The sequence below is a fragment of the Oncorhynchus kisutch genome, linkage group LG24 (assembly GCF_002021735.2).
Source record: "Oncorhynchus kisutch isolate 150728-3 linkage group LG24, Okis_V2, whole genome shotgun sequence".
In the NCBI taxonomy this organism is placed as follows: domain Eukaryota; kingdom Metazoa; phylum Chordata; class Actinopteri; order Salmoniformes; family Salmonidae; genus Oncorhynchus; species Oncorhynchus kisutch.
This window is the reverse complement of record NC_034197.2, coordinates 8061597-8079980: the sequence shown is the minus strand read 5'-3', so window position 1 is coordinate 8079980 and position 18384 is coordinate 8061597. Positions and strand designations below refer to the sequence as shown.

General features: G+C 41.2%; 1 protein-coding gene across 3 annotated transcripts; it reads right to left on the bottom strand.

Annotated features, from left to right (window-relative positions):
- Positions 1 to 248: 248 nt before the first annotated feature.
- On the bottom strand, positions 249 to 17254 carry LOC109869613 (polypeptide N-acetylgalactosaminyltransferase 6). Of its 3 annotated transcripts, none has more exons than XM_020459865.2 (13): positions 16954 to 17156; positions 14199 to 14292; positions 12867 to 13101; positions 11870 to 12153; positions 11106 to 11278; positions 7715 to 7864; positions 6318 to 6552; positions 5914 to 6031; positions 5085 to 5285; positions 3364 to 3495; positions 2798 to 2899; positions 2218 to 2376; positions 259 to 1082 (listed from the first exon to the last, which is right to left on the bottom strand). In XM_020459865.2, exons 3-13 carry the CDS (start codon positions 13071 to 13073, stop codon positions 969 to 971), a joined length of 1875 nt encoding a protein of 624 aa, XP_020315454.1. In that variant the 5' UTR covers positions 13074 to 13101; positions 14199 to 14292; positions 16954 to 17156; the 3' UTR covers positions 259 to 968. The 3 variants fall into 3 exon arrangements, with proteins under 3 accessions (XP_020315453.1, XP_020315454.1, XP_020315455.1); XM_020459866.2 differs by having other exon boundaries at positions 14199 to 14328; positions 16954 to 17083; XM_020459864.2 differs by lacking the exon at positions 14199 to 14292 and having other exon boundaries at positions 249 to 1082; positions 16954 to 17254.
- Positions 17255 to 18384: the final 1130 nt, after the last annotated feature.

Below are 18384 nucleotides of genomic sequence, written 5' to 3'. Positions count from 1 at the left end.
ACTAATTCCATTTCTATCATATGTTTATAGTAATGGTTTTCATTATCTGAGAATATCTCTTTTAAAAGTAAAAGCTATTTTGTGTCATTTAGCAGATGCTCTCCAGAGCGACTTACAGTAAGTAGTGAGTACTTACATTTTTCTACTGGTCCCCTGTGGGAATAAAACCCACAACCCTGGTGTTGCAAGAGCCATGCTCTACCAACTGAGACACACGGGACAAGTCATTTCACTCGTATGACAAATAATCCAACTGTATACAGATAAAACTTTATTTAAAAAAATGGACACCTTTCCCTTTGGCAGTATTGTCACAGAAACAACATTCACTATATCTACATTCATTACCTGACAAGATAAGTTAAGACAAGCAAAACTATGATAAAAAAAAGAGAACACACTTCTAGGTTGAGGTCCTAGTTGTCTGGAAGAGACCTCCTTCCTGCCACTCCAGGGTCGTGTCCAGTAGGGCACACAGTGGCAAAACGTTTTGCAACAGAAAACTAAGATATGTGCTCTTTCTGGATAAGTTCTCCCCGTTTCACTCCATTCCAAAACATTTTCTCCCTACTGAACACAACCCAGGCTGCAGAGTCCACTGTCCACACACTCCACGAGAAGAAACCTTCATTCGTGAGTCTCTATTATCATAAATATATAGTTAAAAGTGGTTATCCTGAGATCCTTCACTTAGGTGTGCACTGCCATAGCACAGTCAGCACTCTATATTCAACATGTCCACTCCACTTAGGTCATCAATGGTCTCCAGTGCAGTATGACTCATGTCCTGTCAGGTTCAGCTAGTACTGGTGCTAGTACTGCCTGCTTGACCCAGAGTCTATAGGTAGATTGGTAGGGTCTATACGTTTGTTAATATCATCTATGGGTGGATGGGCTGGCGGGGTGGGTGGGTCAACGTCTAGTGAAAGCTTCAGTTCTGCTTAAGGTCAGGGGTCGAAGGTTAGGGGTCAACTGAATGCCCAGTGCTGGTTGAGGTCAGCTGCTTTACAGTCGTCCATCACTATCTGGCCCCCTTTCAGGAGTAAGCACTTTCCACTTGGTGGGTTCTTGAGGAGATTCTCCTAGAGGGGGCAGAGGGTTAAAAAACCATGTACTGCAGTGGGATAACACTGGGTCTGCTGTGGACAGATTAGATCTAGAGCAATAACTTCTCTTGTGCGTTGTGAAAGATCGTTAACAGATAGTTACCTAAACAGATTAAATGTACTTCATTGCGTTTATTTCATCAGTCACACATGCTTTACAAAGGCACTCTTCAAGAACGAGGAGTCTAAAAAATGTCTCCCAGCAGATCTAGAAATGTGTATGCGTGTGTGATATACAATGCCTTCGGAAAGTATTCAGACCCCTTCTCTTTTTCCAGATTTTGTTACGTTACAGCCTTATTCTAAAATGGAATACATTGGGGAAAAAAATCATAATCTACACACAATGCCCATTAATGACAAAGTGAAAACAGGTTTTCTAGAAATAAAATACCTTGTTTACTAAAGTATTCAGACCATTTGCTATGAAACTTGAAATTGAACTCAGGTGAATCCTGTTTCCATTGGTCATCCTTCAGAATTCAAAAGGCACTCGCACATCTGACAAATCTTTTTTTGCAGGTGCATGGCAACAGTTGAACAAGATGAAGGAAAAAGGAAACCTCACACTGCTCTTGATAGTATCACTGATCTTTAATAAGCTTACGTATCGGCTTCATGGCCTTCGTCAGATCTTGAGTTTAAAAAAAAAATTGCACCCTTATGTAGACCTAGCCCCACCCACATCCATTCCACACATCGAAAGTGGTTGGAGGTCGAAGGAAAAACAAATAAGTGCTACCAAATATAACAATATGCTTTTCATAAATATTTGAATAAAGTGTGTAAATAAGACGTATTAAACACATCTGTAAAACCACAATGAGGACATAGCAAGTTTTCATTAATCATTGGGTACATCGTAAGAAAAACATCAGAGTGAAAAGGGTCTGAATAATTATGTAAATTAGATTTTTATTTTAATACATTTGCAAAAAATACTAAAAAACTGTTTTTGCTTTGTCATTATGGGTATTGATGATGAGGGGGGAAAAAACTATTTAATAAGGCTGTAACGTAACAAAATGTGGAAAAAGTGAAGGGATCTGAATACTTTCTGAATGCACTGCATATGCGTGCGTGCATGCTTGTCCAGGTGATGCTTCCTTACCTCTGTAAAGAGCCACTCCTGTTGTGGGGCCACGCTAGTCCCTATTCCTTTTAGTGTACAGAGCTCAATCTTAACCTGGTCTGGCTGGGTGTTGGCCTGTAGACACAGTTGCTTCCCTATGTTGTGACGCAGTTCCTTATGAGACGTGTACTCAAAGTACTGGGGAAACAGCAGGAGAGATAAGCATATGTAATCAAACATCACTTTCATATGGTGCTGGGGACTTACTATTGAAGATCATCGGGGTTCACTTGAAAAATACATGTCAATCTCAATGTGATTTAAATAAAAGCTAAACAAAAACTTTGCCTATAAACCTGAATATGAAATTCCAAAAATTGACTGAACATACTGTTGTTGAATGCGTATCAATATCAGAATATCCCTCCACACAACCATAGAGTACAGCGGAGGCTGGTGAGAGGAGCTATAGGAGTGCAGCTCATTGTAAGTCAAACATGCGTTTTCCATAAGTTTGATACCATACCATTCCATTTATTCCATGCCATTACAAATGAGACAGTCCTCCTACATATCCTCCCAACAGCCTCCTCTGACAGTGTGAGTGAATGTACAGTACCTGGTTACCCCCCATATTGTGGCACGAGTACATGATCAGTGTCTTCCCTCCTTCATTTTTCTCTCCCACATCCAGACAGCTCTGAGCACCAGAGTTCTTAATCTGCACGCACACACATTTAACAATGAACACTTATGCATCGCCATCATGTACAGTACTTTCCTAGTCACACTTTATGTAGATGCTCAACAGATGGTCATACTATCAACAAACCATCTGTCGATAAGCAACAGCTTGCTAAGGTTACGGTTAGGTTTAGAATAACAGGTTGGGTCAGTGTTAGGGTCAAGTTTAGGGTTAGTAGATATTTATTTGAAATGTTACTTATAGAGCATCTATAGATGGACTATCCAACACAAAAAAAAGTGTTACCTCAAATACTTGTAGCATTTGTTTTGGCCTGCCTGGCTAAACCCTGCATTTAGTGAGCAGGATTTGCACTTTTGAGACATTTCTATTATTTTCATGGCAACAGGCAAGCTCAATCATGCACAGCTAAAGAATTTCAAAATACTTAAAATAGTACTTGAATCCAGGTCTGTACACCTGAATGCAACAAAACGTACCGCTCCGAACTTGGTAGGGGTGAGGTCTGGCACGAACGCCTCGGGGTAAATAGTATTCAGATACCAGGTGAAGTTCTTACACTGCAGCCTCTCCCTCAGATTCACACGCTCCGAGATGTCACCAAATCCTTTCTGCAACACACACAGAGTAGTGGAAAGGAGTGAGACAGGAACAAGTGACTTGCTCAATCCTGTGCACTGATAGTTAACTTTAAAGTAACTGTCCAGTGAAAATCTGACATTTCTCTAACTCATACCCAAATAATGTTGTTGACTTGTCCGATACTCGTATTTGTGGCCAACGCATAAATTTGAGAAATATATATAAAAAAATAATAATAATAATAATAAAAAATAAAAAAACACTTTAAAAACCCCCACATCAAATTTGTATCTCAAACAGACCATTAAAAAAGTATTGCTATTTCCTCAGAGTATGATGTCATAATCCTGAGGAGGATGAACTGGCCAATCAGCGGTTTACTTGCGTGAATATTTAATGACCGGTATACACCTACACCATTCTGTTGTTGGGGTACGTCCACACTATTCCAACACAGAAAAGCTGCTTTTCAACATACTTAAATGACCATTTCTTGGAAGGAAAACTATTATTTAATTCATATTATAAGTAATTAAAGGTCATATTTCATAGAAATCTGGAAAGACTGGACAGTTACTTTAACCCCATATAACGGTAGTCATGTCAAATCAAAAAGTATTGGTCGTATACATAGATTTGCAGATGTTATCACAGGTGCAGCGAAATGCCTGTGTTTCTAGCTCCAACAGTGCAATAATGTCTAGAAAAAAAACCACACAAAAAACAATGCCACAGATGTCTGAAGTTTTGAGGGAGTATGCAGTTGGCATGCTGACTGCAGTAATGTCCACCAGAGCTGTTTCCAGAGCATTGAATGTTCATTTCTCTACCATAAGCCACCTCCAACGTTGTTTTAGAGAATTTGGCAGTACGTCCAACTGGTTTTACAACTGCAGACCACGTGCATGGGGTCGTGTGGGCGAGCGGTTTGCTGATGAAGAAGTGGTGAACAGAGTGCCCCATGGTGGTGGGGGGGTTATGGTATGGGCAGGCATAAGCTACGGACAATGAACACGTTAAGGGAGAGGTTATTTTCCTGGGGCCACTCTGTCAGGGCTATCACTTCCTCCCAGTAGGCGGTCTCATCATTGTTGGTAATCAGGCCTACCACCGTTGTTGTCAGTAAACTTGATGATTGAGTTGGAGACATGCATGGCAACGGAGGGGGCTGAGCACGCACCCATGTGGGGGGCCCTGTGTTAGGGATCAACGTGGCACAAGTGTTGCTGCCTACAGTATATAGGCACTCATAAGAACATATTTATTGTAGTTTAGCCTATTCCAGATAAATAATAATATCTTATAATAAACAGATTGCAGTATGCGCAGGCCGACACATTTTGCACAGTAGTGTGTTGTCTAACAGTTAGCCTTCATTCAGCCTTTCCTTCTGTGTCGAACGAATGTGAGATTACCAAGTCTGGCAACACAAGATTATCTACAATTATTATGGAACTTGGAGTGAACGAAAACATGCCATAGGCTTAACCCTGTTCTCTCACCACTTGTTACATTTTAGCAGCGTTCTGGTTGCGTCGGTTGTAGATGTTTAATGCACAGCACTATATCTAACAGTACAGTATATGAAACTTTGAGTTGATTGAGAACATAAGCCTACCTCCTTGGCCATCTTGGCAGCGTTACTGTTGCGTCGGTAGTAGATGTGTTTGTAGTCATCCATCCAGACCTCTGCGAGTCGTACCTGGTTCCTTGTGATGACCTCAGTACCTTTAGGGAAGGTGTGGGGTGACTTGGTACGGAACACGTGACCCACCACGGAACACGGAATGATCTCCAGCTGGCCGCCACACTGCCACACCTAGGAGAAGGTTTATTGAAGTTAGCTGGCTAACTTAGTGACCTGCTTTGTCAATGGAGGCACAAGGACACCGATTATTCACTGTTGAATTGTATTGATGACATTCTGTGAACAGTGTGATTCTGTAGCAGCTGACAAAGTTAGACAAAGTTGCTTTGACTTCCTACAAGCATTTTGGGCTGGTGTTTACAGGACATTTGGTGCTGTCTGATTAGGATATATAGGGCCTGTCTCCAAGAGGCCAGATAGACATTTGCTCCGCTTCTGTGCTGAGTGGGGTCTTCTTGTTGCAACTTGTAATAAACCAGATTTTGTTTAACTTTACCTACGGCTGTGGTTGTTTTTGTTCACCCGGAAATTCCTACTACAGATACACATGCTCACAAAAACAGGTTAACAAGATTCCTAAGACCTTTTCTGAGATGCTTTGTAGATACAGGCCCAGAGTCATATACAACATCGAGGTCACATGACACCATTCAACCAATTGAATTGAGGTAATAATCAACTGAATGTCTTTGAGAGAAACCATAATCAGCAAACTCTCTATATATGGCTCTGTTTTAGACTAGCTTTAGATAGATATTCCTTTATAATAACATTGTTCGAGGAAAGAGGGGAAACTAACCCTAAAGGACATCTCCACATTCTCACCCCCCCAGATCTCCATCTTGTCATCGTACGTTCCGATGTGTTCAAAGTACTTCTTGGAGATGGAGAAGAGACCACCGGCAAACGTTGGAGTTCTGAATGAACAGACATGCAGAGGTGAGTAACAGATACTAGATGTCCAATGCAACATTATGGAATATACATAGTCTGATTGCCGAGTAGTGATCTGATACATATTTAAAGTGCAGAATATAACATATGCTGAATTGTAAGATGAAAAAAAATCGGAATATATTGCAAACAACTTCAGCAATCACAGCATTATATTCACTACACATACTCTACCCGAAGGACCTCTCCACTAGCTGTCGGAAGGCAATGTACTCTATGAAACATGTTAGGTGGGTCCTTAGCCCTTACTTGACGGGGTAGGTCTCGTCTTTGCGTCTGTTGCTCTCATGCTCGGGGATGCCTTCCCAGCCGAAGCTGAGGCTCCAGTCAAAGTTCCCTCTGTTGCGGGCCTTAGCGGTGGCTACAGGCTTGTTGAAGGTAAAGTCATTCAGGTTGATGGTAGTGATCTCTGGGCTGACCACGGCTGTTGGCTCCTCCACGATACGAGCCAGCAGGGGCTCCAGCCAGCCATGGAAACACTCACCTGGGGACGGGAGAGGAGGGTAGAGTTCAGCAGGTGTAAAAAGTTTTCAAAGTACAAGAAGTCGGTAGTTGGCAGTTGGCAAACATTGTGAAGCATTACAGATTGAGATACAATGAATGGAGCTTATTTGGCAAACATTGCGGAGTTCAGTTGGCAAACATTTGTGGAGCTGACACCACTCCCAATTCTACACAACATAAAATCCTGTCTATTCTACACAATACTTTTCTACATGAACATTGTGTAACTCTGCATCCTCCTGGCCTCAACAGACCCCCAGGATGAGTCCTGAGCATTCTGTCAATGATGTGTAATCTGTGTTCACAATTGTCTGACAACATCACATTATGCAAACGCCCTTGTCGGGATGACCCTGGGAATTCACAGTATTTGTATATGTTTTATACATCACTGCAAAGCCTTTATCTCCAGTACATTAGTATCTATTGCCTTTCGTCTGTACGTATAGCCCCTCGTCACTCCACTACATTGCATATCTCTAAGCTTACGTGAGTGGAATGTGGTCATACATCTAGTTCTAGCAGGGAAACCCGAAGAGCAGGTTTCAACTGTTCACTGCTTGAAAAAAGAACCGCAGGTAGTAAATCTGTTCTAAACATTTATGCAAATAAAGTTGTAACACAATGGTTGTAATTGGATTGATCACTTGGGAACCATTTTACCCACTCCACCTATCCTTCCTTGTGGGATAGCAAAAAGGGATGGGGGGGGTCAACAAGGAGTTAGTTGTGTTGCTCTGGCCTTGTGAGCTAGCTAGTCACAGTGCATCAATCCATCTCCTATCGTATTGTTTGTGCTTTTGAACAGAAAGTACAGTAAAGGTACAGTAGGAGATGGAGAAGGTCGAGTCAAAGGGCAGAGGGCTGTATTCAAATCCATATAGACTCTGGCATACATCTGTGCCATAGGCCAACATATATGTTTTCCTAGTTGGCTAGCTAGTCACATTGTGCATCCAGAAAGTTAGGTCTCTCCCTGGGCCCCCGAGTATTAATGAATGAATCCATCCATCCCTTGTGGGCTAGTTACTGAAAGTGAGCATTCAGGAAAGTGAGTATATTTCTCTGTGTCCTCCTGGCCCCTAGGAGCTTGGCTGTTATCAGGCACTCATTTATTCATCCATCATGGGCTAGCTACTCACAGTGAGCATCCAGGAAGGTGAGTATCTCTCCCAGGGCTCCCCGGGCCCCCAGGAGCCTGGCAGTGATCAGGCCCTTCCTCTCCTGCTGTCTCACCACCTTCACTATCTTTAGCTGCTTCACATACTCATCCAGCCGAGTCCCCAGGTGTTCTGGTAGAAAGGAGAAAACACATACCTGTTATGACATTCTTTTCTTAAGGTGAGCTGGAGCATCGGAGGGAATCGCTTAAAGGGATAGTTCACCTAAATTACATTGGTTTCCTAACCCTATAAGCAGTCTATGGACAATGTATGATCCTTGCTTTTGGTTTTGTTCACCTGGCCACTCTTTCAAATCAAAATTGTTTATATTTGTGGCACAATCCAATGCAAGTCAATAGTAGCATTTTTGTTCTTCATGTACAAACCTATAAGTAACTTAATTCCGTTATACAATCCATTCTCTTAAACCTAAGGATGATTTGGACATTAAGAGAGGAAATGCTAATATGGGTAGCATTGACTTGCATTGGATTGTGTCACAAATTCTAAACAACATTTGAAACAGTGGTCAGGTAAACCACTACAAAGCATTGATTACAGTCATACCTTGTCCATAGACTGATTACAGGGTAATGAAACCAATATATGTAATTTTGTAATTTGGGTGAACTATGTAAAAACTAGACATCTATTAAACACAAACACGAAACTTCATGTTTAGTTAGGAATGTGGCTGGCTCTTCAGGTAATACAACATTATTTTCATCAGGTGAGGGTGGAGCGGTTAATGACAGGAGGTCAAGACCAGCATCGCTAGGTAACTGACTAACAGAAAGCAGGGGTGTGTTCAGTGACATGTACATAGGAATGTAATGAATAGAACTGACACAATTCTCAATACTGCCAGACAGTCATATCTGTTCTACATATTACATTGCTTTCTAAACGTGATGGGACAGGACGGTAACTATAGTATTCTCTCTGGTATGCAATCTGGTTTCCGCTCAGGTTATGGATGTGTCACTGCAACCTTAAAGGTCCTCAATGATGTCACCATTGCCCTTGATTCTAAGCAATGTTGTGCTGCTATTTTTATTGACTTGGCCATAGCTTTAGATATGGTAGACTATTCTATTCTTGTGGGCCGGCTAAGGAGTATTGGTGTCTCTGAGGGGTCTTTGGCCTGGTTTGCTAACTACCTCTCTCAAGGAGTGCAGTGTATAAAGTCAGACAATCTGCTATCTCAGCCACTGCCTGTCACCAAGGGAGTACCCCAAGGCTCAATCCTAGGCCCCACGGTCTTCTCAATTTACATCAACAACATAGCTCAGGCAGTAGGAAGCTCTCATCCATTTATATGCAGATAATATAGTCTTATAATCAGCTGGCCCCTCCCCGGATTTTGTGTTAACTGCTCTACAATAAAGCTTTCTTAGTGTCCAACAAGCTTTCTCTACCCTTAACCTTGTTCTGAACATCTCTAAAACAAATGTCACATAATTTATAGATCGGCAGGTAAGGAATATTCTGTTAAAGGTCCCCAAAGCACACACATCCCTGGGTCGCTTGTCTTTTTATATCGCTGCAGCTAGCGACTGGAACGACCTGCAACAGACACTCAAACTGGACAGTTTTATCTCAATATCTGCATTCAAAGACTCAATCATGGACACTCTAACTGACAGTTGTGGCTGCGTTGCGTGATGTATTGTTGTCTCTACCTTCTTGCCCTTTGTGCTGTTGTCTGTGCCCAATAATGTTTGTAATATGTTTTGTGCTGCTACCATGTAGTTATGTTGTGTTGCTACCATGCTGTGTTGTCATGTGTTGCTGCCTTGCTATGTTGTCATCTTAGGTCTCTCTTTATGCAGTGTTGTGTTCTCTCTCTTGTTGTGATGAGTGTTTTGTCCTACATTTATATATATTTTTGTTTTACATTTTCAATCCCAGCCCCCGTCCCAACAGGAGGCCTTTTGCCAGGCCATCATTATAAATAAGAATTTGTTCTTAACTGACTTGCCTAGTTAAATAAATGTTAAATAACACCCCCCCCCCCACACACACACACACATCCAGTTATATTTAGAACAGACAAGACCGTAGAGGTCTGAAATTGTGTCACAAGTTTCAGTTTAGTATTAATAACACACACTGTATGCAATTCACTGGCCACAACAGACATCACACTTCTTCCACAGCATATTTTTTTAAACCATGTGATAATGCAGCTAGCTAGTATACAGGCGATTGTTAGAACACAGCGCGAGATTAAACCAAACTATATGGCTAGGAGGTTCCAAGGTCCAGAAGTAGATATTGAACTAGGTGTCAAAGCACATCCTCTTTTAGTCTTGATTAGTGAAGCGAGGCCAATGCAATTTCTTGTTTATTTCAACAGTACCCTTAGTTTCAGAATGACTGACGAAACGTTTCGCTGTTGGTGTGCCCTAATGTACAGTTCCCCTTTGCTTTTCCCTTAGCCCATGGTTAGTATCAGGCTCCATTACCTAGACTGGGTTGCGTCACTGCGTGGTATGGCAACTGCTAGGCATCTGACTGTAAGGCGCTACAGAAGGTAGTGTGTAAGGTCCAGTACATCACTGGGGCCAAGCTTCCTGCCATCCAGGACCTATATAATAGGTGGAGTCAGAGGAAAGCCCATAAAATTGTCAGAGACTCCAGTCACCCAAGTCATAGACTGTTTTCTCTGCTACCGCACGGCAAGCGGTACCGGAGCGCCAAGTGTAGGACCAAAAGGCTACTTAACAGCCTCCATTTGTTTTGTACACCGCTGCTACTCGCTGTTTATTATCTATACATAGTCACTTCACCCCTACCTACATGTACAAATTACCTCAACTAACCTGTACCTCCGCACACTGACTAGGTACCGGTAACCCCTTGTATATAGCCTCGTTATTGTTATTTTATTGTGTTACTTTTTATAATTTTTTACTTTAGTTTATTTGGTAAATATTTTCAACTCTTCTTGACCTGCACTGTTGGTTAAGGGCTTGTAAGTAAGAATTTCATGGTAAGGTCTACACTTGTTGTATTCGGCGCATGTTTACCTCCCTAATCTTACTACATTTGCACACACTGGAGAGATTTTCCTATTGTGTTATTGACTGTACGTTTGTTTATCCCATGTGTAACTCTGTTGTTTGTGTCGCACTGCTTTGCTTTATCTTGGCCAGGTCTGGCCCAACTGGCCTACCTGGTTAAATAAAGGTCAAATAAAAGAAAAAAAAAATGTGTCAAATAAAGTTGGATTTGACTTGATTTAAAGTCATCATGCCCACGGTAGCCATAGAAATATTAAAGTCCATGACGCCACAATGGGTAGACAGGCGGCCATTTTGAGTGAACCCATAGAATTTCTTTTCTCTGTATTTTATTTTCTCTTCACCTGCGGTGCTGGCGTCGTCCACCATGATGATCTCAGTGAGCAGAGCGGCAGGGGAGGTGTGGAGGACACTGTAGACGGTACGCAGCAGGGTGGACCAGGCCTCGTTGTGGAACACTATGATTACACTGGTGGTGGGGAGAGGAGGACAGTGGCGGAACTTACGCTCCACACACCTGGGAAGCAAAGGAAGAGCAAGACACTGTTCGTCATAAAAAGGAAAAACTGTCAATATTATCTGCCCTGTGTTTGAGTTCACATGTGGGGTGTTTGTGTCTACGTAGATGCCCTAGCCTTATATAAATACAATATATAAAGAGCATCCCTTAGCAAATATTCATACATAAACCAAACTGATTGTGCTTTTCATGGCTATCAAGGTTTTGAAATGTTGATTAAATAAAGAAAAAGAAACATCTGCAGCAATACAGTAGTAAACAATAGAGAATCTTGCTAATCTAGGACAAGTCTATTGAAAATGCATCTTTGAACAAGACTAGGAAACCACCCCCAAGAATAATATGATACCCATCCCTTTCATCACCGTGGTTACAGTTAAGACTGAAGCTTTAGGGTGCATCCCAATAATATTTTGTTTCTCCTAAAAATGTGCACTCATTCACTACAAATCTAAAAGCAATAGATTGGTATAGGCATGGGCCAGTGGTAGCTTCCACCATGTTCATTATACCCGTCATTTCCTTTCAAAAACAGTGAATAAGTGCACCTTGTAGGATGAAGGAGAGATAATTGGGACATAGTCTTACTCTGGTGGCCGGGTGTCGTCTCCTAGGCTACGGCTGAGGGAGATCCTGTCGGAGGAGAACTGGTTGAAACAGTTAACAGTCATCCCCTTTTCCTTCTCTTTCTCCTCCTCTGGTGTCATGTTCTTTTTCTCGTAGCCCCTCCCATCGGCCCCAGGCCCTTGGGGGTCCTGTGGGGGCCTCTCCAGGGCCGGCTTCAGCTCTGCCTGACTGTAGTGACCTGGAGGACAGTGGCGGTCTGGGGTGGCCTGCTGCTCCTCTATTGAAGGGGGCTGGGGAGCTCCGATCTGGAATCCCAGGTTATTGTTTCTTTATTTTATCATTTTATTTAGATTTCTTGTATACTTAACAAAAATATAAACAGAACATGTAAAGTGTTGGTCCCATGTTTCATGAGCTGAAATAAAAGAGCCCAGAAATGTTCCATATGCACAAAAAGCTTATTTCTCTTTATTTTTTATCTACACATGTCCAGTTCTTCCATGGCCTACATACTCAGACATGTCACTAATTGAGCATGTTTGGGATGCTCTGGATCGATGTGTATGACAGCTTGTTCCAGTTCCTGACAATATCCACCAACTTCGCGAAGCCATTGAAGAGTGAGACAGCATTCCACAATAAACAGCCTGATCAAATCTATGCGAAGCAGATGTGTCGCGCTGCATGAGGCAAATGGTGGTTACACACCAGATACTGACCGGTTTTCTGATCCACCCCCCTTACTTATTTTTTTTTTGAAGGTATCTGAGATCAACAGATGCATATCTGTATTCCCAGTCATGTCAGATCCATAGATCAAGGCCTAATGAATTTATTTCAATTCACTGATTCCCTTATATGAAATGTAACTCTGTAAAATCTTTGAAATTGTTTAATTTTGCATTTATTTTCTTGATCAGTGTATAATTATATAACAAACAAAAACAATAAAGTCTGTTCATTAACTCCCCCCCCCCCCCAACCCACCCACCCACCAAAAGGACCCATACAGCTGTACCTGGAAGCCTAGGTTGTTGACTGCTCCTCGAACCATCACCAGCACCCGATCCTTGCGTTCCACCAGATCCTGAAACCAGGGGTCCTGGGCAGAGTTGGAGCCGGAGCCCACATCCTTCTGTAGGACCACCAGGACCACCATGAACAGAGTTCCCCCAGCCAGGGCCAGCTTCAGGGGGGATAAGCGCCGACGCAGGAACAGACGCATGGTGGGTCACAATTCAAAATGGCCACCGCTGAGAGAGCGAGATAAAAGAGAGTTCAGTGTTTCCCCTATATTAAATTTATGCAGCGGCACAACTCTCTATCCATAGGGTTAGCTACACTTCCAGGATTACAAGCTAGCTAGCTAGTTAGCTTGGAGGATTTTTTTGTACATATCTTCCTTAGATTCTTATCAGCTAGGGTAAAAACTATGGTGGAAAATGATTTCGGGGATATCAATGTTTTGACCCTTGTTGAAACACTCTTCCCAAAACCAATTAGTCTTTTCAATGTGTAAACTGATTTTTTAAAACCTGCTTTGTGGTTTATGTTGTAAATGTTTGAAACTGTATGCTGCTTTTTTTTGGCTAGGTCTCTCTTGCAAAATAGGTTTTGAGACTAACCTGGTAAAATAAAATGTCATCCTGGAAGTGTAGTCAACCCTATTACTAGACGTATGTTATAATTGTTAGTTAAGATACAGTAACGTAATGCTAGCTAAATAACTTTTGGGTTTAATATAGAATTGGCCGGTGATGTCATTTAGATTAAGGGATCCTAGGAGAAACACTGGAATTATAAATTAACTGGAGGCATTACATAGTAATAGCAGTGAAGAGCTGGAGTATGAGACTATAATTGTCTTAAATAGACACTGGACTCAAACCCGTTTCGGAATAGAACAAAACAAACAGAAAACAGACTCAAATACTTTCTTTACCTGATGCAAAGGTGAATCTATGGAGACTAAGGAGACATTTTAAAATGCAGTTCTACCCAAAACCAGATGACTATAATAACTACATGCCAAATGTCAAAAGGTGTGATCCAGTCAGCTCTTCTAAACCAGCATGTACAGTCCCTGTGTACCTAGCCACTCCCATAACACTTCTCTGCTGTCATAGCTACTCTCCCTCCGTCTCCCTCTCGCTCTCCTGAGTAGAGGTGGAGCCCCAGAGGAATAGCCTCACACACACACACACACACACACACACACACACACACACACACACACACACACACACACACACACACACACACACACACACACATACAGAGGAAGCAAAGTGAAAGAACAAACAGAACACACCTCTCGGTAAACAACTTGGAATATTGCACCTGTATTCACCTTCTCTAGCCAAGAACACACCCGTCATATACCCATCTGTTCCACTCCTTCCCGGATGCACATGTCAACAGGTTGGCCTTCCCCTGTTGGCTGACTTAGCATGACCCACATTCACATTAATGAATGCCACCTTACATAGACACAAACACCAGTAGAATGAGTATGACTGGACTGATAACAAACACAACGGACATATTTCGCTCCACAACTAGCCTGAGTCCCAGATCTGTGTCCCACTCATTAGCGCACATTGAAGTAAAATGTATCGAAACATTTCGCAACAGAAAAGGAAAACAAGCGTTTCTCATTTCTTAAGTTCAGGTGGTCCCTCCCCGTGTCAGCCCTTTCGCGTCCAGTTAGTTCTTTGTGAATACAACCCAGTTTGTGCTGTCATGTGAACTCCATTACGGTCATTCAATGGAGTTGGACACACGTCACAAAACAGATCTGGGACTCAGGCTATTTAACAATGACCTGCTTTATTAAGAGGGATATCAAATCACAATAAATGATACCCTTAGGTGAACACTGCTTAGGGCCTCAAACTCTTAGTTTGTCATCATTAATTTAAGCCAGTCCTCTCAAGGAAATCCTACCTCCTTCATAATTGATCAAAGACACTCTCATGCTTCCAGAGCCCAACAATGGGCACACAGTGCACTCTCCTTGACTCAAATGTCATCTTAAGTTGACAACCTGTTTGGCTTGTTCCTATACTGGGAACAGACATTGGTAATGTGTAGAAAGGAAGACTGGCAGGTGAGAGGCTTGCTGCCTCAACTCTTTCTAGTTCTACCAAATGATATGGAAAATGTTTTCAGAAGAACTTTGGATTAAATGCCATGCCCTTCAATTAAAAATGTAATTAATGTATAATAATGCCATAAAAAAAAGAAAGTCAAATGCAGCCCTTTTTATCTCAATATAAAATAATTTCTGGGTAACAACTAAGTATCTTACTGCGATTGTTTTCAATTAAAATGGTCAAAAAGAAACTTAATAGCTTCTTAGCAAAGAGCAATTTCTGAAAGCAAGAATTTGACTAGGACTGCCTGGGAGTGGTCTGAGCAGGTAGGGGAAAACTGAAAACGAGCTATTATTGGCAGAAAGGTTTGGAAGTCTATTTCTTATTGGTCTATTAACTAATTACCAGGCAGGCCAAAACTCCATCCCACCAAAACAGGCTGAAATTTCAGGCGGTCTTTTCAGACAGCTCTTACACTAATTTGGGCATTATCATGTTTCACAATATTATTCTAACCTCACTGTTTATTTATTTATAAAACACAGGAAAATAACATTTGACTGCACTGGGCCTTTAATATTTTGTTGAAAAGTTTATCGACAAACATTTCTATTTGCTAATAATGGATGGAATTTGTACCATAACAATTCTCCACTTCAAGGTATTCCCTTTATGGCTATCAGTGAATGCAATGCTAAATATAATTTCACTATGCAGTGAGAATAGGAGGGACACCCATAAAACTGGTTTACCAGGTGGAGTGACTGATATTTGTGCATTGAACTTTCTCACTAATTTCACGATTAATTAAGGACTATACGTAATCACCGTAGCATCCACATTAATGTAGAAGTGTTAAGAAACATTCTATTGTTATTTTTTTTTTTAAATTAAGTGACTCAAATGACAAATACATTATTTACCAATCATTTCTATTGGGCACAAAATAATCTGAAACAATCCAAAGAAACAGCAAATGCAGCTAACACATTTCTAGAGTCACAAGCTTGATGTAGGCATTGCGTGCTATGAATATTGGACCAAATACTTAACTTACTACTACTTTAATACACATACTGTATAATTGAATTTGTCCCAATACTTTTGATCCCCTAAAATGGGGGGACAATGTACAAAAAGTGATGTACTTTCTAAGCGGATGAAAATACCCTCAAATTAAAGCTGACAGTCTGCACTTTAACCTCATAGTCATTGTATCATTTAAAATCCAAAAGTGCTGCCCAAATACTTTTGGAGCTCCCTGTATAAGGTCCTTGGACCTTAAAGAGTAATGGTAGGACATGACGTATGAGTACAATCTTGGGCTAGACAGAAACTACACAGAGACACGAAGTGAACATCAAAACCGCAGCAATGTAACACTACTAAACTAAATAGGATTTTGAAAGTAACTAACTACCGATTAATGGAAGGCAATGTATACCCCGAACTGAACTCCAATGAATTCAATTTCCAAGGAAAACGTTGTAGTTTTTAAACGGTCCGTGCCAAAGCGGCTCCTTGGGACCTTAGGGTAGGGACGTCCCAAGGATGCTCATTCCTTGAAACCACTGGCCGTTTTAAAAAAGGTTGCCTCATCAACTAAGAAGATCAGCTCGAGCGTGTAACATGATGCAATTTAACAGGAAATTGTTTGTGACAAAAATATCAGGAAGTATGAGAGTATGGCCGATTAGAAATGACTACAGTTAGTAAATATAAAAAGTGTTAAAATACAGGTGTCCCTTTGATTTACACAATGACAAAAATAACTAGTGTATGACAGATAGGATACAATAGAATCATAATATGTCACGATCTTTATCGTGTATCTCAATTGATTTATCTTTATCTTTATCTTTATCCAGTGCCTCACAGGAAATTACAGATAGTTATATGAAAACGTAAAGGCTACATTGTTGCAATATAAATTCACCCTATCTAGTGCAACAAGAAATAACACAATTCCTGATAAGATACAAGAGGCGCAATGATGCGTTGTCTTCTTACCTGGAAAACTGTTCACAAATTTGAAGACTGCCTTGCTGTGTCTTTGCGACGCTCTTTATTTAGTAACGCGAAGGCGCTAGATGGACGTAAATATTAACTTCAAAAGCCTTTTACCAAGCGCAAAAAGGATACACTAACACCACCAATGATGTATATACACCATAGAGCGCCACCATCGCGGCTTCCCCTTTGAACGTAACAGGTGACATTGCTTGAAAGTATTAACTGCAGTCTCCAGGGTCCTAAAGAGAACCTGTTCGGTCCGAACATTTCAAACAAACATCCCACTGGGCACAGACATAACTTCAACGTCTGTTCCACGTTGGTTCAACATAATTTCATTGAAATGACGTGGAAACAACGTTGATTCAACCAGTGTTGTCCTAGTAGGATGGGCTACTCGTTTTTTTGCCACCAAGAATATAATATAAAATTTGGAGCATAGATTAATTTAACTCCATATCAAAATCACTCTGATTTTCAAGACAATTGAATTTGCTTTTGTCAATGGGAAAAAATATTCACATTGTATAATTAATGTTCAGCACAGAGTACTGTAGCCTAAGTTAACACAACCATTACCTCAACAGAGTTACATTATTCATGTCAAGAGAGTAAATACCATCTCCACGACCGCTGTCTTGAAACCGTAGAGGGATTTATTCAGAGTGGCAACCTATTCCCTACATGGTGCAATACTTTTGACCAGAGCCCACAGGGTTAAGTGTCCATAAGTGTCCATATAGGGAACAGGGTACCATTTGGGATGCAACCCTCAGACATTGAGAAGATACTCTCAAAAAGACACATGCTGGGCTCCATCTATCAGATATTGTCAGAAATCTCAATTTTGATTAGAGGCTATTGATTGTCAAGTTGCTTGTGCAAATATGACATCCCAGGAACAACACAATACCAAAACCATGCCCATGTCTCAAATAGCACCCGATTCAATATGAAGTGCACAACTTTTGAACAGAGCCCAATGGACACGGGTCAAAAGTAGTGCACTGTACAGGCAATAGGGTACCATTTCGGACGCAACTAATGTGATATTTAATGTCTAAAATTTAATTGTTAAAAAATTGCTTATGTGGTCTGTCAAAATTATAAATAAATACAAATGGAAACAATTTATTATTTGAAAAAAGAACAAGAGACAAAAGTGTGGTCTTTCACTTCCCTCCAGTGGCGCTAGCTAAGTACTTCCGTATGGTGTGTTGAGAACAGAGAAATTGATAGAGATCATTAATTGGAAATAACTCGTTTCTGCTTGGAAATTACCATTGAGGACTTGCATTCTTTTAAATTAGTCAACAGGGTTGGACTTCCTATGGGTTAAGGAGGTCATCAGGAGGGATCAGCCGATGAATTATACTCGTGCGGGTTGTCCCGAAGCCACTCCTGCATTGTCTTGGCTGTGTGTTAAAC